General features: G+C 36.7%; 1 protein-coding gene across 1 annotated transcript in view; it reads right to left on the bottom strand.

Annotated features, from left to right (window-relative positions):
- CHM (choroideremia (Rab escort protein 1)) overlaps window positions 1-19627 on the bottom strand; it is a 191584-nt gene that overhangs the window by 84827 nt on the left and 87130 nt on the right. The window contains exons 6-8 of the mRNA XM_011963223.1: window positions 18227-18343; window positions 17217-17337; window positions 15548-15773 (exon numbers count right to left, since the gene is read on the bottom strand). Coding sequence (XP_011818613.1) covers window positions 15548-15773; window positions 17217-17337; window positions 18227-18343 — 464 coding nt within the window. The remainder of the gene's footprint in view (window positions 1-15547; window positions 15774-17216; window positions 17338-18226; window positions 18344-19627) is intronic.

Genomic DNA, 19627 nt, shown 5'->3' on the forward strand with positions numbered 1-19627 from the left:
GGCAATGTTTAGAGACATTTTTGTCTGTCACAGATGGGTTGGGTGAAGGTAGTGACATTTAGTGGGTAGAAGCCAGGTATGCTGCTAACATTTTACAATGCACAAGACAGTCCTTCCCCCAACATAGAGAAAATTATCTTGGCAAAAAAATGTAAACAGTGCTGAGATTGAGAAACTCTGGTCTAAACTACGAGTCTTTGGAACAATTAAGTATCTCAAACATATATGCATCATGTTAAAGATAGGTATGATCCGACCACCGACGGCTATTAGCTTAGAGTGGAGCCCAATCTCGTTGCTCTTTTCTGAGAATGGATGGGTTAACAGTAGTCTGAGATTCCTATAGCTTCAGCAAAGTAGTCAGCCTACTTTGATTAGCTTCATGTCATAACTGTTTAGGCCCCTTCTGATTATTTCTGAGTACTGATAGCATTCACACCTCTATTGAAAATTTTGGAACCCGATAAAATACATTTTCTAATACTCTAATTGGTCCATAAGTGCACACTATCTGTCTTTAACTAGATGCTTCTTGACACTGATATCCAGGTCTATGTCATAATCTTTTTCATATACTGTACATCCACTATACCTAGAAGAGTATTATGCAGAGAATAGATGCTTTAAAAAGTTGTTGTTGAATTAAATGGAAAGAAATGAAAAAAAATTACATTTACAACAAAGACATAGATGCTTCTTCAAAATATTTTGGTCATTTTAACTAAACCCTTTCTTTCTTGTTCATTAGAATTAGGCCCAGAGAACAATTCTTGTGATTGCTTCTTCTACAGCAGTGTTCCCTAGACCAGCAGCATGAGCAACAACTGGGAACTTGTTAAAATTTCACATTTTCACGCTCCACCCAGATCTACAAGTAAGAAATGCTGGAGATGGAGCTTAGTAATCTTAATTTCTGACACACCTGAAAGCTTGGGAAAACACTGCTCTATCATTTCCTTAACATACAATTTCCTCAGTTATACATCATCTGCTATTCATTCATTAATCCATCAAATACTTAGTGCATAACTAATATACACTAGGCATTGCATTAAGACATTCCTGTATAATCTCTTAATTCTGGGGTTTTAAAAAATTATCATATTTTTTAGAAAAAAAGACTATTCAACTGAGGTTGGAAAAACCTGCCACCTATTTTTAGAAATAATTTTTTTAGAAAACAGCCATATCCATTGTCTATGGCTACAAAAGATTTCAATGGAGACCATATGGCCTGCAATACCTAAACTATTTATGATAATATTTGTCTCTTTACAAAAAAAAAAAAAAAATCGCTGATTCCTAACTTAGATTACTAAATCTGGCTAAGTCTCTAACTGCCTCATATTTGCCCTGCTGGCATTCTGTAACAGCAGTAGCAGCAGCAGCAATTATTAAAACAATCACAGTAACAACAGTAATAGTAATAACAGCTAACACTTATGAAGTACTTGGGCAAGCAATATTACGAGCACTTTCTTCTACATATCAGCTCATTTTAATCCTCACAACCTATGAGGTACATACTATTATCCCCGTAAAAATGAGGAGCACAGAAAAATCAAATAATTTGCCCAAGGATACAGAGTTAATAAATAGCAGAATCAGGAGATGATCCCATCGGTCTGGCTCCAAAATATACCTTCTTATTCACTATTCTACACTTATGATAATATTTCTGTCCCATACGACTAAGGCATAGATATCATCTGCTTGCATGTTATATGAAGAGGTACCTATATATCACAGTACTAATAGCAACATTTTCCAACTTTTCCCCTTTCCTTAGCCCCCAGCCCCCAATCCCCAACTCCAAATCTTTACATCCCAGAAGCACTCTTGTATTCACTCTTTAGGACCTCTTCTTTTTATAAGCTCTTAAGGAATGTTTATTTGAGTTTAAAAAAATAATAAAAATTCCTAACAATGGTTCTCAATCCTTGTTTTTAAGTCATGGATGCCTGTGAAATGTGATGAAACTATGGACTCCTTTTATGAAGAAACATAAAACATTTTGTAAATAAATTTCAAGGTCTTATGGACACTAGATTAAGAACATTTCACATATCTAATGCAGCTCTCCTCAGCTGCAGTGCTGCAAAAGGATAATATGTTGTGATTCAATAATCAAGCTTTACACACACACATTTGGACTAGTCAAATATACCCATTTGACATAGGGTCAGTTTCTGCACCTATATTTAGCTATATCATCTGGTTCTATGACAGTGTGGGAGGAAACCAATGGGGTTGGGGACATGAAACAGATCAATGCTAACTATTCCAACTGCTACTGGGCTCCTTAGCATTAGTGCTTATCAAATGCACAAATTCAAGTGATAGGAGTAGGGAGGAGATAATTTGCTCATGGCTTGTTTTTCCTTTTACCTTTATCAATTAATTAAAATATGGAAAGTTGAAATAAACTATTTATCTAAACTGGCATTTTGCATTGGGCCCAGAATTGGAATACGTTTCTAGAACACTGTAAGAATGCCCCTTATACTCTCCATTTTTTTCTGGAAACTGAATATGCATCCATAATGAGAAAATAAATAAGTCACAGCAAATTACAAGTTGTTAAAAGTTAAGAAATACCACAAATATAACAAGTTCCAGAAAATAACACAGTATTTTTACAGATTATGTCTTATTTTTTTTCAAAAAAGTTGTTTAAAAATGATATAATAGGTGAGTCAAGAAAAATGCATATTAGGATATCTGGTTTCTAGCCTCAGTCTCTTTTTATCTTAACTTTGCTCATTTGTAAAAATTAGACAACCAGTCAATACAACATAAAAGAGTTCTATCAACTTTAATTTTTTTTTTGTACTGCTACCAGAATAGCAGGTAGATTTTTACAAGAAAAGAGATTAAGGAGAATACTATGGAAGAAAAAAAATAAATAATGTACTGTTGAAGAATCTATAATCTATAATCTAACTCCAACTTGTTAAGGAAGAGGAGCAACAACATCAGGGACAGACACTAAAATTCCACCTCAATGTTGCTCTGACTTCACATGCAGCTGAATATATAAACTCTTTAAATTTTCCAACAGTATACTCCTTGGCCAATTTTAAGACTTCTCTTGGTTTTCTAATAGGTTGATCCAGGATAGGAAACATTTCTTAGATTTCTGAAAACTTTCTGAAGAAAAACACACTGGTTATTATAGAATAAAATAAGGTAGTTCCTTTGGTCTAAGAGATGCTATATCTTACGATTTATCCAAAGAGAACTAAAAAACACTCAGTAAAATGTATTGACTTTGGACTGAGAAAAGGGATTTTTAAAAGCAGGGGGAAAAGACAAAACAATAGAAAATACCTTACAGTCTATATAAATGCACAAATTCCATGGTTATGACAAAATCACAGTAGCATGTTGTCCCATTTTAGGCATAGTTCTTTCTGTCATCACTGAATAAGTTCGTTAAATGGGAGATTCCTTTTCCATTCCCTCCATGTTGCTCCTATAATTTCGAGCAAGCTGCTTAAAGATGCATATATCCATTTATATATTTGTAACTTTTGGTCTTCTCTAATTCTCTTTTTAAAAGCTGTAAGTCAGACAGCTGCTGGTGAGGCTGCAGAGAAAAGGGAAGCTTATACACTGCTGGTGGGTATGTAAATTAGCTCAGTCACTAAGAAAAGCAGTTTGGTGATTTCTCAAAGAACTTAAAACAGAACTACCATTTGACCTAGCAATCCCATTATGGGTTACATATACAAAGGAATACAAATCATTCTACCATAAAGACACATGCACCAGTATGTTCACTGTAGGACTATTTACAATAGCAAAGACATGGAATCAACCCACATGCTCATCAATGTAAGACTTGATAAGGAAAACGTGGTACATCTACACCATGGAATACTATGCAGCCATAAAAAGGAATGAGTTCAGGTCCTCTGCAGGAACATGGATGGAGTTGGAGGATACTATCCTTAGCAAACTAACGCAGGAAGAGAAAACCAAATGCCACATGTTCTCACTTATAAGTGGGAGCTAAATGACAGGAACACACGGACACATAGAGGGAAAAAATAGATGCTGGGACTTACCTGAAGGTGCAAGATGGGAGAAGGGTGAAGACTGAAAAACTAGAAAAACTACCTATCAGGTAATATGCTTATTACCTGGCTAACAAAATAATATGTACACCAAAGACCCATGATATAGTTTACATATTTGTCCCTGTTGAAATCTCAAGTTGAATTGTAATCCCTAGTATTGGTGGTGGGGTCTGGGGGGAGGTGACTGAATCATGAGTGTGGCTTTCTCATGAATGGTTTAGCATCATCCTCTTAGTGCTGTTCTCACTATAGTGAGTTCTAATAAGACCTGGCTGTATAAAAATGTATGGCATCTCCCTTTCTCTTGTTCCTGCTCTTGCCATGTGATGCGCCTGCTCCACCTTCAGCTTCTGCCATAATTGTAAGCTTCCTGAGGCCTCCCCAGAAGCCAAGCAGATGACAGCACCATACTTCCTATGGTGCTGCATCCTTCCTAAAGGCTGCAGAACTGTGAGCCAGTTAAACCTCTTATTTTTATAAATAGCCCAGTGTCAGGTATTTCTTTATAGGGGTGCAAGAACTGACTAATATAGAAAACTGGTACAGAGGAATGGGGTATTGCTATAAAGATACCTGAAAATATGGAAGTGACTTTGGAATTGCACAATGAGCAAAGGTTGGAAGAAATTAGAGGACCCAGAAGAAGATACAAAGATGAGGGAAAGTTTAAAATTTCTCACAGACAGAATAAATGGCTCTGATCAAAATGCTGACAGTTACATGGACAATGAAGTCCAGGCTGAGGAGGACTCAGACGGAAAGGAGGAATTTATTGGGAACTGGAGCAAAGGCCACCCATGTTATGCCTAAGCAAAGACCTTGGCTGCATTCTGTTCATGTCCAGGGGATCTGTGGAAGCTTGACTTGAAAGTGATGATTTAGGGTACCTGGTTAAAGAAATTTCTAAGCAGGAAAGCATTCCATATGTGATCTGGCTGCTTCTAATAGCCTATGCTCAATGAGGGAGCAAATAAATGACTCAAGTTGGAACTTATATTTAATGGCAAAGCAGAGTGTAAAAGTTTAGAAAATTTGTAGCCTGGCCATGTGGTAGAAAAGAAAAGCCCATTTTTAGGAGAAGAAACAAAGTGAGCTTCAGAGCAATCTCTTTCTAGAGAAATGTGCGTAACTAAAAAGGAGACAAGTATTAATGGCCAAGACAATGGGAAAAAGGCTTAGAAGGCATTCCAGAGAACTTCGAGGCAGTCCCTCCCATCGCAGGCCCTGTGGGCTAGAAAGAAACGTTTCAGGAGCTAGGCCCAGGGCCCTGCTTCCCTGCACAACATGCTCCCCATACCCAGGCCACTCCAGCTCCAGCCTCAGTTCAGATGAGCTCAGGTTTGGCTCTGGTCACTACTTCAGAGGGTGCAAGCCATAAGCCTTGGTGGTTTCCATATTGTGTTAAGCCTCCAGGCACACAGAGTACAAGAGTGGTGGGGGCTTGGCAGCCTCCACCTGGATTTCAGAGAATATATGGGAAAGCCTGAGTGTCCAGGCAGAAACCTACTGCACAGATGGAACCCCCACAGAGAACCTATATTAGGAAAGTACAGAGGTAGAATGTGGGGTCAGAGGCCCCATGCAGAGTCCCCACTGAGGCACTGAATAGTGGAGCTGTGGGAAGGGAGCCACAATACTCCAGGCTCCAGAATGGTACAGGCACAGGCAGCTTGCACCCTACACCTGAAAAAGTCACAGGCACTCAACAACCTGAGAGAGCAGCCACAGGGGCTGAACTCTATGAAGACACAGGGCAGAGCTGCCCAAGGCCTTGGGAGCCTGCTCCTTACAGGACTCGCATGGGGCCTGTAGCCCCCCCTTTTTTGGACAATTTCTCCCTTTTGGAATGTGTTAGGAACACAATCCCTTTGAAATGTGTATAACAGAGTGATGAGTGTAATTGGGCTAAGGAAGACTGGGCCCAAAACTGGCCATAAACAAAATCTATGCAGCACTGTGACATGTTCATGATGGCCATAAGGACAACGCTGGAAGGTTGTGGGTTTACCGGAATGAGGGCAAGGAACACCTGGCCTGCCCAGGGCAGAAAACTGCTTAAAGGCATTCTTAAACCACAAACAATAGCATGAGCGATCTGTGCCTTAAGGGCATGTTCCTGCTACAGATAACTAGTCAGACCCATCCCATTATTTAGGCCCATCCCTTCCTTTCTCATAAGGGATACTTCTAGTTAATCAAGTATCTATAGAAACAATGCTAATGACTGGCTTGCTGTTAATAAATATGTGGGTAAATCTCTGTTCGGGGCTCTCAGCTTTGAAAGCTGCGAGACCCCTGATTTCCCACTTCACACCTCTATATTTCTGTGTGTGTGTCTTTAGTTCCTCTAGCGCCGCTGGGTTAGGGTCTCCCCGACCAAGCTGGTCTCGGCAGAAATGTTTACCCAATACTTAAACCCCCGTTGTATCTTGGAAGTAAATAACTTGTTTTGATTTTATAGGCCCAGAGGTGGAAGGAACTCATTTCCAGAAAAGAATTTGAATTTGGGACTTGGGAATTTTGAGTTAATGCTGGAGTAAGATTTTGGTTGGGATTACTGAAAAGGGATGCTTGTATTTTGAAATGTGATAAGAAAATGAGATTTGGGAAGGGCCAGGGACAGAATAAGTTTGTATGTTTGTCCCTGCCCAAATATCAGTGAATTGTAGTTCCCAGTACTGGAAGTGTGAAGCCTATTTGGAGGTGATTGTATCACGGAGGTGAATTTCTCATGAATGGTTAAACACCATCACCTTGGTGCTGCCCTCATGATAATGAGTGAGTTCTCATGAGTTCTGGCTGTTTAAAAGTGTGTGGCAACTCCTCCTATCTTGCTCTTGCTCTGGTCATGTGACATGTCTGCTGCCCTTTCTCCTTCCACCATGATTGTAAGCTTCCTAAGGCCTTCCCAGAAGTTGAGCAGATGCCAGTACCATGCTCCCTGTAAATCCTGCAGAACCATGAGTCAATTATACCTCTTTTCTTTATAAATTACCCAGTCTCAGGTATTTCTTTATAGCAATGCAAGAATGGCCTACTACACACAGTGACATGCAATTTACCTATAGCACAAACCTGCATATCTACCCCTGAAACTAAAAGTTAAAAATAAATAAATAAAAGCTATAAGTTAGAGATCAGTTTGTGTTACACGATTTCCTATAAATCTCACATCTTCAATTTTCCACATACAATACTCAGGAAAATTTCATCTGAGGTTGAACAATTGGTATAAAAGTGTTTGGTGGTGATAATTTACATGATTTATTTATATACATAAACTTATCACATGCTAAAAGTGAAACATACTCATCCTTCATCTTTTAACAATTCTACCACATTAAAGGAAAAAATTAGATCAAATCTAGGACACAGAATAATGAAAAACTGAATCATATAGAAGGTTGACAGTGAAACGCCCTCTTTTAACAAAATTAAGTAACAATCTCTGGGCAGTTCACAGCTACATATAAAAAATGTAAAGGTTGTTCCCACTGATACTGCTCCAATTAACAGGTTATAAATACATGATGTAGTGTATAAAACCTATTCCGAACTAGAATATAGTTATAAAGGCTACTATGTTACCAACCACACAGATAACCAAATATGTCAGGGCTTAAAAAGGTTTTCTGTTTGGAAGATATATTGTGAGAGTAAAGTCTATAAACTGCATGTATATCCTGTGCAATGTGCCAGAAAACTTATCAACCAATTAATTTACATTAGGGAAAACTGTAAAGCTTGCTAGACTAGAAAAATATATAGATTTTAATGACTTTTCTTCCAATATGTTCCAATTATTATATCCTGACATATTAATGGATACTAGGTAGCAACATAAATATGTTTCATTTTCTTTGCCAAAAAATAATCTACCTATTTAAATTGATAAAAGCCTTAAAGGACATTTATTCATGAAAGTTATCTCTAGTAGTTAAAATGTCACATGCGGAAATCATTTAGAATGCAAGGATATGACTTCCAAATGTCTTTGAATCCTTCACATAAATATGCATGCATACCATTTATAATAGTAGCCTTGATAAGAACATGCTGTAACTGGCTTTGAGAAATGCTTAAGAGGCTTATATTAAAACAGAATACAGAATGGTGGTTAGAAATCACAGAACAGGTGACACCTTATTCTGATAACCTGGTGATAAAATGTGTAGGCTATGATGTATAGATGGTGATAGTGTTACTACTTTAGGATAAAAATAAAACAATATTTATATGGAATTATAAAGCATTATGGAGAGAATCTAAAGTAAAATTAAAAGTTAATATCTGCTGGTCAAGGAAATGCATGTTTATTATAATTCAGAGACAGTCTCATGTATATAAAATATAAGAACTCAAGAGAATTACCCAGAAGTTTAATATATTTAGTCCCAAAGTGCTGGGATTACAGGCATGAGCCACCACGCCTGGCAGGATGAGGTATAATTTTTATAAAAAGCATTCAATCTGAGCCACATGTAGGCTCTGCAGAGAATAAAAATATATGTAAGGCTGACAAATCTCAGCCTTAAGGTTACAACCATCTTTGGAGAAAAATGCTTTCTTTGTCTAAGATTCAATACATAAGATCACATTCTGAAATTTTATATCTGTACACGACAAACAAAACTTGTAAATGTCTTTTCCCTTCAAAAGAAATAAACAAAAACAAAATGAATTTTTTAATGTATTAATTAGAAATAGAGGGATTTAGTGGAAAAGAGATAAATAGGGCTAAACACTCCATTTTTGTAAAACACTAGTAACGAGGCCAGTGAGCTTAGATCACTTCCCAGTGATCTGTTCATTCTGTTTCTGTTCCTTATCCTAAGCTGCACAGGAGTGAGTAGCAAGTGGCAACATGAGAGAAAACATGGTGTGTCTCCTTTGAATCAGGCAATGACACAGGAAGAGGGAAAGAGTAACTAAGAAAACCACAGAACTCCCCCCGCTTGTATTAAGTTGATAGAAGGACCCTTGGTTCCTGCGGGACATGGCACTCCCCATTTATTCCTACTTTGACGATCAGAAGACGAAGAGCTTGTCTAGAAATACACAGATCTATCATATTTGGAAATAAGTTACTTCCAAATTTATAATGTTGCCACCTAAAGTCATAAAATCACATATTTAGGAAACGTAAATTTGAGAATATCTACTTCCAGTGGTAAACTGAACTAGATACTGTGAAGAGACTTCCTGTTAATACCAAAACTGGGTCTTGGATGAAATAATTGTTATTGAACCAATGACACTGAGGGAAGGGGAATGTCCATGGAAAACACTGATCTCCATGTACATACAATACAAACCCTAACCTGAAATAAAAGCTTTGAGTAATAAACACTGAAATTAAAAAAAAAAAAAAAAAAAAACCTTGTGACGGTATCACTATGTGGAGGTTGTATTGCATTATTAAGTGAGATCCCCCAAAGGGAACTAAAATGATCCCAATTCTGTAGTGCCTTCAGGATGAGGCAAACACAAATAATCCCTGAAGAAGGGCACTCGCAATTTGGGTACCCAGATTAAAATCAATCAAATATAAACTCTCAGCTAAGGAAAAGCATTGCACACACAAGCAAAATCATGGAGATGAATCAATAGAAACAATACATGGCAACATTATACTGTTATGAAGTTTAAATATTAGAGTTATCAGAAAGAAAATGTAAAATATCTATATATGAAATGACTAAACAAATAGAATAAATAATTTCAAAAAATGAACAAGTAAAAAAATACCAAGAATGACAAGGAAGATGGTGAGTAGAAGTTCTGAAAATGAAATATAATATTGAAGAAAGAAAATGAATGGGTTATAGGTGAAGAGAATTAATACACTGGAATACAGATCTTAATTATGTACCCAGAATACAGCCAGAAAGACAGGAAGATAGTAAATATGAAAAAGAGATTGAGAGATATAGAAGAGAAAATGCTAAGTTCTAAAACATACCTACTTAGGGTTACAAAAAGGTGAGAAGAGAAAAGAAAGAAAAAACAATGCTTATCAAGATATTGGCTGATAAATTTCCAAAACAATAAACAACATAAATTTACAGACAGAAAAAGCACAATGTATTTGGTTGAACCACAGGATAATGTAGGTCTAAAATCATTGAATAATGTTAATTTCATATGGTTCAACCCATACTAAGCAAGATAAATACAAAGAAATCAACACAATATTCACTGTAGTAAAAATATAGAATACAAAAGCAAACTATATTAAAAAACAATGTAAGAGAAAAAAGATATCTTTGTAACTTGTCATAATAAAGAAATGACAAAGTAGGCTGACATTGAACTTTTCAGCAGCAAAAGTGGAACATAAATGACCATGGAACAAAATTTTAAAGTATTTGAAAAAAAAAAAGTCAGTCTAGCATTGTTTACTTAGTAAACTTCCACTCAAGACAAAAAAGAAGAAAAAGTTATTTTCAGATACAACTAGGAAGCATTTGCCACCAATGGATGCAAACTGGAGGAATTATTCTTAAATGCTTATATTAGAAAATATTTAAAAGATGAATACTTAATTCATGGAATTTCAGCCTAATAATTGCCAAGGGCAGGGGAGGGGAGAGATGATCTAAATAAAATCCAAAGAAAGCAAAATAAAGGAGATAATAAAGAGCAGAAAATAATGAATTAGGACACAAAGTTCCAACTGAATAAAAAAATCCCAAATTTGATACCTGAAAAACAGAGAGAGGTCGTAAAACTTCCCCAAGGTTACATGGCTAATAAACAGAAAAGTCAGGACTTAAATCTAGGCAGTCTTGTCTCCATACTTCAGGTATACTATATGACCTCCCCCAAAAAGCTAAGCATTAAAAAAAAAAAAAAGATTGCTCTATTTGACTGTATTAATCTTCATGACCTTTATGTATCATAAAAACCATAAGACAAAATACATCCAACACATATAACTGAAAAAAGATCACTAATCAGGATGTATTTTAAAACTCCTACAAATCAATAAGAAAAAAACAACAACCGAATAGACAAACGGGCGAAGGTCAACAACAAGAGGGTGGAGCAAGATGGTCAAATAGAAGCCTCTAGTGATCATCCCTCCCACAGGAACTCCAAATTTTAACAACTAACTACACACAAAATAAGCACCATCATAAGAAGCAAAAATCAGGTAAGCAATCACAGTACCAGGCTGCAACTTCCTATCACTGAAGGAGGCACTGAAGACAGTCTTGAACCGTCAATACCACCCCTCCCCAATTCCACGGCAGTGGCCATGTGGCGTGGAGAGAGAAATCTATGCATTTGAGGGAGCGAGAGCATAGCAACTGGGGGATGTAGCATTGAACCCGGTGCTGCCCTGTCAGTGGAGAGCAAAGTTATGCTGGGCTCAGTTGGCACTGAGACAGCATTTGGACCAGCCCTAGCAAGAGAGGAATGGCCCGTCTCAGCAAGCCTTGCCACTTTGGGCTAAGGTGCTCTGGAGTTCTAGGTATACTTGAAAGGCAGGCTAGGACACAAAGACTGTAATTCTTAGGTAAGTGCTAATGCTGGGCTGGGCTTAGAGCCCATGGACTAGGGCAGCACATGGCCTAAGGAGAAACCAGCCTGGGCAGCTAAGGGACTGCTTGTGCCACCCCTCCCCAAACCTGAGGCCATGCAGCTCATAGCAATGAAGGTGACTAATTCCTTCTGCTTGAGAAGAGGAGAGCAAAGATTACAAGGACTTTGTCTTTCGTCTTGGATAGCAGCTCGGTCACAGTAAGATAGGACACCAGGTAGAGTCATGAGGCCACCATTCTAGACTCTAACTCCCAGAAAACATTTCTAGACATACCATGGACCATAAGGGAACCTGTCGCTTTGAAAGGAAGGACCCAATCCTGGCAGGGCTCATCACCTGCTCGTTAAAAGCCCTTGGCTACAAAATAACCAACAGTAACACCCAGGTAGTAAGCCGTGAGATTCTGAGACATGCTGGCTTCAGGTGAGACCTGGTACATTTCCAGCTGTGGTGTCTATGGCAAAAGACTTCTGCTTGAGCAAAGCAGAGAGAAAAGTAACGGGGACTTTGTGTTGTGTGTTAAACACCAACTCAGCCACGGGGTGCAGAGCACCAAGCAGGCTCTTGGGGACCCAAGTCGAGGCCTAGGCACTTAGAAAGCCTTTCTGGACCTACCCTAGACCAGAGGGGAGCCCACCGCCATGAAGGGTAAGGCCCAAGCCTGGAAGCATTCAACACAAGCTTACTGAAGAGCACTTGGGGTTTAAGTGAACATCAGGCGTGGCCTGGCAGAACTCCCAGTGGGCCAGTGGCTGTGGTGGCTACTGGGAGAGGCTGGGAGAAGTCAAATCATCCTTGTTTGCAGATGATATAATTTTATATTTGGAGAAACCTAAAGACTCCATCAAAAAACTATTAGACTGAAAATTCAGTAAAGTTGCAGAGTATAAAATCAACATACAAAATTAGTAGAATTTCTATATGTCAACACTGAAAAATCCGAAAAAGAAACTTTAAAAAGTAATCTCAATTAGAATAACCACAAATGCAATTAAATACCTAGGAATTAACTTAATCAAAGAAGTGTACGATCCCTACAATGAAATCTATAAAACACTGATGAAAGATATTGAAGAGGACACAAAGAAATGGAAAACTATTCCATGTTCATGGACTCGAAGAATCAATATTGTTAAAACATCCATACTATGCTAAGCAATCTACAGATTTAATGAAATCTGTATAAAAATACCAATGGCATTCTTCAGAGAAAGGAAAACATCCTAAAATGTATATGGAGCCACAAAATACCCAGAATAGCCAAAGCTATCCTGAGCAAAAAGAACAAAACTGGAGGAATCACATTACCTTACTTCAAATTATACTACAGAGCTATAATAACCAAAACGGCATGGTATTGGCATAAAAACAGACACATAAACCAAAAATCAGAATAGACAATCCAGAAACAAATCCACATACCCACAGTGAACTCATTTTTGACAAAGGTGTCAAGAATATACACTGGGTAAAAAACAGTCTTTTCCATAAAGGGTGCTGGGATAACTGGATATCCATATGAAGAAAAATGAAACCAGACCCCTATCTTTTGCCATATATAAAAAGCAAATCAAAATGGATTAAAAAAATAAATCTAATGCTGCAAACTATAAAACTAGTACAAGAAAACATTCGAGAAAATCTCCAAGACACTGGTCTGGGCAAAGATTTCTTGGACAATGCCCCACAAGCACAGGCAACTAAAGCAAAAATGGACAATTGGGAACACATGAAGTTAAAAAGTTTCTGCACAGCAGAAGAAACCATCAACAATGTGAAAAGACAACCCATATAATGAAAGAGAATATTTGCAAACTACCCATCTGACAAGGAATTAATGACCAGAATATATAAGTAGCTCAAACAACTCTACGGGAAAAAAATCTAGTATGACTAAAAAATGGGCAAAAGATCTGAAACATTTTTCAAAAGAAGACATACAAATGGCAAGGAGACATATAAAAAGGTGCTCAACATCACTGATCATCAGAGAAATGCACATCAAAACTACAATGAGATATTTTATTACCCCAGTTAAAATAACTTTTATTCAAAAGAAAGGCACTAGCAAATACTGGCAAAGATACGGAGAAAAGGGAACCCTTGAACACTGTGGGTGGGAGCGTAAATTACTACAACCACTGTGGAGAACAGTTTGGAAGTTCCTCAGAAAAGCAAAACTAGAGCTACCATACGATCCAGCAATCCCACTGCTAGGTATATACCCAAAAGAAAGGAAATCAGTGTATCAAAGGATATCTGCACACCACATTTATTGTAGCATTGTTCACAATAACCAAGACTTGGAAGCTACCTAAGTGTCCAGCAACAGATAAATGGATAAAGAAAATGTAGTACAGTTACACCATGGAGTAATATTCAGCCATAAAAAGAATGAGATCCTGGCTGGGCACGGTGGCTCACGCCTGTAATACCACCACTTTGGGAGACGGGTGGATCACGAAGTCAGGAGTTCACGACCAGGCTGGCCAAGATGCTGAAACCCCATCTCTACTAAAAATACAAAAATTAGCCAGGCGTGGTGGCACACCCGTAATCCCAGCTACTCAGGAGGCTGAGGCAGGAGAATCACTTGAACTCGAGTGGCAGAGGTTGCAGTGAGCCGAGATCGTACCACTGCACGCCATCCTGGGTGACAGTGCAAGACTCCATCTCAAAAAAAAAAAAAAAAAAGAATGAGATCCTGACATTTGCAACAATGTGGATGAAACTGAAGGTCATTACATTAAGTGAAATAAGCCAGCCACAGAAAGACAAACAATGCATAGCCTCACTTACTTGTGGGAGCTAAAAATTAAAACAAACATACGGAGACAGAGAGTAGAAGGATGGTTATCAGAGCCTGGGGAGGGTTTTGAGGGGGTAGCGGTTAAGTGGGAATGGTTAATAGGTACAAAACGTAGTTAGAAAGAATGAATAAAATCTAGTATTTGATATCACAACAGAGTGACTAGAGTCAATAATGATTTAATTGTACATGTTAAAATAAAGAGTATAATTGGATTGTTTTCAACACAAAGGATAAATGCTTGAGGGGATGGATACTCCATTTACCATGATGGATTACACACTGCATGCCTGTATTAAAGTATCTCATCTACCCCACAAACATATATGCCTCCTATGTGCCCACAAAAAATAAAAATTAAAAAAAAAAATGTGTAAAACAAACAAAAAAAGACACAAACAAGTATTTCCTGAAGATAAAACATGAATGGCCAGTAAACATATGAGAAGAGGTGCAACTTCACAGCTAATTAGGGAAATGAAAAATAAAAATCCAATGCAATGATAATTTATGTGAGTTAGATTGACAAAAAAAATTTAAATACTGGCAAACATGAAAAGCTTTGGGTATTCTTATGTACTGCTAAAAGGTTATAATTGGTACAGCCCTCTAGAGAAATAACTGAACACGATGTTGTAAAGCGTTGACATTCATGTATCTCATGACTTGGGAATTCCACTCCTAGATATGTTTCCAAGAGAAATTATGGAATATATATAACTTGAAATATTCACAAGGGTGTTAACTGCAAAAAAACTGGAAACGTCCTGTCAACAGAAAAATGAAAAAGTAGACTGTGGTATATTCACAATAAAATACTATGTAGCAATAAAAATTAACTAAAATTATATGCAATGACAATACTTTCCATCACACTATTGAGTGGAAAAAGGAACTTATAGTATTTTTATAAAGCTCAAAAACAGGCCACACTGAATATATTACTTCAGTGGGTAGATAGGCAGGTAAATCAATTATAAAAAAAAAAATAAAGTATATATTTGCATATACTAAATCTTGAATAAATCTCATTTTTGCCTTCCTAATTCTCACCTGTTATTTAAGTATCCCCTTTAGAAGGGACAACAAAACCAATGGCAAACTTACCTGCAGAAACACTGGGGGAGTTCTCCTTGGCCATACAAAGGAAACAAAAATGGAGTGTTGCCATATCGCCCAAGACAGTGAAGAAAGTTTCTGGTAGCTTTGAGACCATCTATGGTACTGCTGGCTGTCTCTGATGTCATTGCAATTGAATGCAGGACAATATATTGGAGGTTGGGGGTTAATTTTTGAGTTTTTAAATATTCATAAAATGTAATATCTTCATATCCTATGAAAAGATGAAATTTTATCACTCAAAATCAGAACGAAACTTCTATTTAAAAGCACCCCACAAAAAGGAGATGAAGTGTGTTTCAAAGACCTCAAAAAGGACATAGGTGGTATTACATTTTGGACACTGATGTTTGATCTTAGAAAAAAGTGGAAACAATCTCGCTCTCCGATTTGGAGTGATGGCACAATTTTTAAGCTTTATATGATTGAGCATTTCATGCATTCAAAAAAACTGGAAAATATTAAATAACTCAATGGGTTGCCATATTTGGCAATAATCTCACTTTATTGTCATGAAACCTGCAGGATAATGCCAATAATGGTGCTGAAAATATTAAACAACTATGACAACATGGGAATGTATTTATTTAAGACGATAAATACTTCTCACTAATAATCAGAAAATAAACTAAAAAATAATAAAATGAATTTCTGTGTGGCTACTAGAATCAGTCTTATGGCCACATAATCACATCAAAACATATGGGACCCCTAAAAGTTACTCCTTTAAACCAAGAACAGAATATAATGTAATTGGACTGTCAGTGGTGGGAAATACAATGCCATGATAAAAGACAAAAACTTTACGGAAATAATTTACATAAATAAAAATTATGAAAATTTACTGAGAGAATTGAATTTTACACAGTCACTGTGGATGACATGACAGATCCTAGTAGACTTGAAGCTTTAAGAGCAAGGATTAGACTTTCATTATTTCGCAGAGGAAAAAAATATCGCTGCACTTCTCATTGTAACTTTATAAATAAATTATCAATAGTATATTCCAATTTTGGTTAACATTTTCAGACCAACGGACTTAAAGTATACAGCTCTGATACTAAAATGGCATATTCAATTTTGAACAGACTGTGAAGTAACTGGCCCCAGATCACATAATGAAATAGGTCAAAGCCAAGAATAGAAACCACGCCTTTTCTGAATCCAGTATTTTTCCCCCATATACCATCTAGCCTTTTCTTTCCCAAACAAAATAGTTCAAGATTCTAGGCAAAAGCAATCCTAGAAAATGACAAAATATATAGTATTTTTACTTATGAGAAAAAATAATGGAATCATGAAAAGGGATTATTATCTACAAAGAGCCAGTTGACAGTAGTATTTAAATAATAAGAATAAAAATTAAAATCTAGCATGCCACTTCAGCAATAATGAAAATATCTGCACTGTAGCCACATGGGGCTATGGAGCCCTTGAAATATGGCTAATGAGACTGAAAAACTGAATTTTTTATTTTATTTCATTTTAATTAATTTAAATTTAAATAGCTACATGCTACTAATGGCTAACCTATTGATAGTGCAGAGTTAGAATGCATTTTAAAACAGTAATAAGTGGCTCACTAAATCAGAGCAAGCATATTAAAATAGTAAGAAATGTTAAATAATTGGAGAACACAACTTAATGAAAAACATACCTTTATATTCATCAGGATATTTCTCATATTCCATACAAAATGTAAGAAATTTCATTAGCATTCGCTTTTCTACCATAGTAAGTTGTTTGCTATTAAAGACATCTGCTCTGGAACAAGGAACCTGAAAAATATTATGATTTTAAGTCAAGAAACTGCTTCCTAACGATATAAGTATTCCAAATTACACTTTTTTCCCCTTTACATATAACAGGATTATCATCTCCATTCTAGTCAGGCTTTTTCACATCACCTTCCATCAGTATTAATGGCATCTCTGCTAACTTCAGGGTTAACTGTGAGCTTTCTTACTTAATTCTGCCAAGTTACTCCTCATGCCATTAAAAGACCAATGGCATGTCATCCTAACAGAGAAAAATTTAGCAGTGCTATCTAAAACAAACACTATGGCTCTCCCCATGTATATGTTAGTACATTATTATGCCTTTTCTCCAATTAATCTGCCTTTTGTGAGTTGATTTTTCAGTGAAACTTCAGAGGCTTAAGAGGGAGTGTTTCCCTTGGTCCCTACAGTTTTGGTGCTGTAAGCAGGATAGCAAAGCTCTGCTCTTCTGGAAGCTGTAGTGAAGAACCCAGGATCTGATCAGCTGTCATAAGGGTAAGAATTTTTTCCAAACCAGGCTCCAGGCCTCCTTCTCTGTGTGGAATCTGATCAAGTGGACAGTAAAATTCACGGTTTCTTTCTTTTCCCTCTCCAAAATCTTGATTAATGGGAGAAAAGGATTTGTGTGACTACTAGTCCTGGGTATAGTGACTCTGGTGTGCTTTTTGGTACTTTGTGTGCTTTTTGGTACCAACACCAAGCTGCAGAGTAAGTCATGAGAAAATTAGCACTAGAAATTTTAATTAAGCATTTATATTTGCAAATCACTATGCAGGACTTGAATTTACTGCTTTATGAGGAAAATAACAATCTTATTTGCTTATCTTTCCAAAACAAACCATAATAACTTAAGCTGATGCCCAGTTACAATTCTTGATCAGTACAGTACCTGTTCCACTCGTCCTTCTCGAAATGCAAGAATTCTGGTAATATTTTTAAACTCTGCATATCGACTAACATTAGATTTGATTAGAAGATCAATTAGTAATCCTCGAGAATACAGCAGCTGTACAAAGTAAATATTTTAGAAGATAAAAGGTGAAATAGTAGAAAAATTGGAAAAACAATAAAGATACATAATTTTGTTATATTTTTGATTATTTGTAGAAAGAGTCATATCTATAAATATTATAATACATAACACAATCTATTACAGGTTCAGAATTGATTAGTTGAAATTCAAAATCCAAAAAAATTTGCAATCCATAAGCTTTTTCATAACTTGTTTAGCAGCAAAACCTGATCCACCCTGATAAGGCACTCTGGCTTTCTCCCAATTAACATAAATATTCATATATTTCATTGCAGAAATAATGTGTTTAGTTGGTGCCTCCTCAGACCCTGCTAATCATATAACATATCAGCATATGTACTTCATTACTTTCTAAAACATGTATTTTTTTTAATCTTAATGACAGAACACACCAGGCCCTAAGGGTTTTGGATAAGAATCTATAGTCTTACATAAAGCCAGGTAGTCATAAGAAGAAATCAATCCAGTGAACCTCCCTACCCCACCAAAAAAGAAAAAAATATTTGTGATGCATTTACACTGAAAGAGTCAAATTATAAGGTCCCTCTGTAATTCTAGAAGTCTGGGTTTATATGAGATATGCCTTTCTCAAAAAGTGAAGATGATAGTTATTGCTGGCACGTATGGGAGAAACTTATTTAATTTTTAACATCTCATAAGTAATATCAGAGAGACAAAATCAATAATGTAAACAGTATTGTCTAGCATGTTAACCGTATGGTTAAATGCAACAGATTTGACTATTTCCTATATTAAGATACTGTTAAATAATGCCTATAACTCAATAAATATTAAAAATGAATTTTACATCTATAATAAGTAAATGGGAAAATTAGCTTTACTATACGAAGAAAAAGGAATCTCAAAAATCAATCTAAACCATTAGTCTGAGCAACTAATAAGTCAGTAAAGACTACCAGTAAATCAATACCATTCAAGTAAAATTTTATATAGTTCAGTATTCTGCAAAATAAAATTGACATCACTTTTTTGAAACTAATCTGATTACCCTGATTAAATATGGCATGTTACTTCATTACCCTCTTCCTAACACACTACATAACTGAAAGAGCCCATGCTTTAAAGAATATATTGCCGGCCGGGCGCGGTGGCTCAAGCCTGTAATCCCAGCACTTTGAGAGGCCGAGACGGGCAGATCACGAGGTCAGGAGATCGAGACCACCCTGGCTAACACGGTGAAACCCCGTCTCTACTAAAAAATACAAAAAACTAGCCGGGCGAGGTGGCGGGCGCCTG

The sequence above is a fragment of the Colobus angolensis genome, unplaced genomic scaffold, assembly GCF_000951035.1.
Source record: "Colobus angolensis palliatus isolate OR3802 unplaced genomic scaffold, Cang.pa_1.0 Scaffold603, whole genome shotgun sequence".
Lineage (NCBI taxonomy): Eukaryota > Metazoa > Chordata > Mammalia > Primates > Cercopithecidae > Colobus > Colobus angolensis.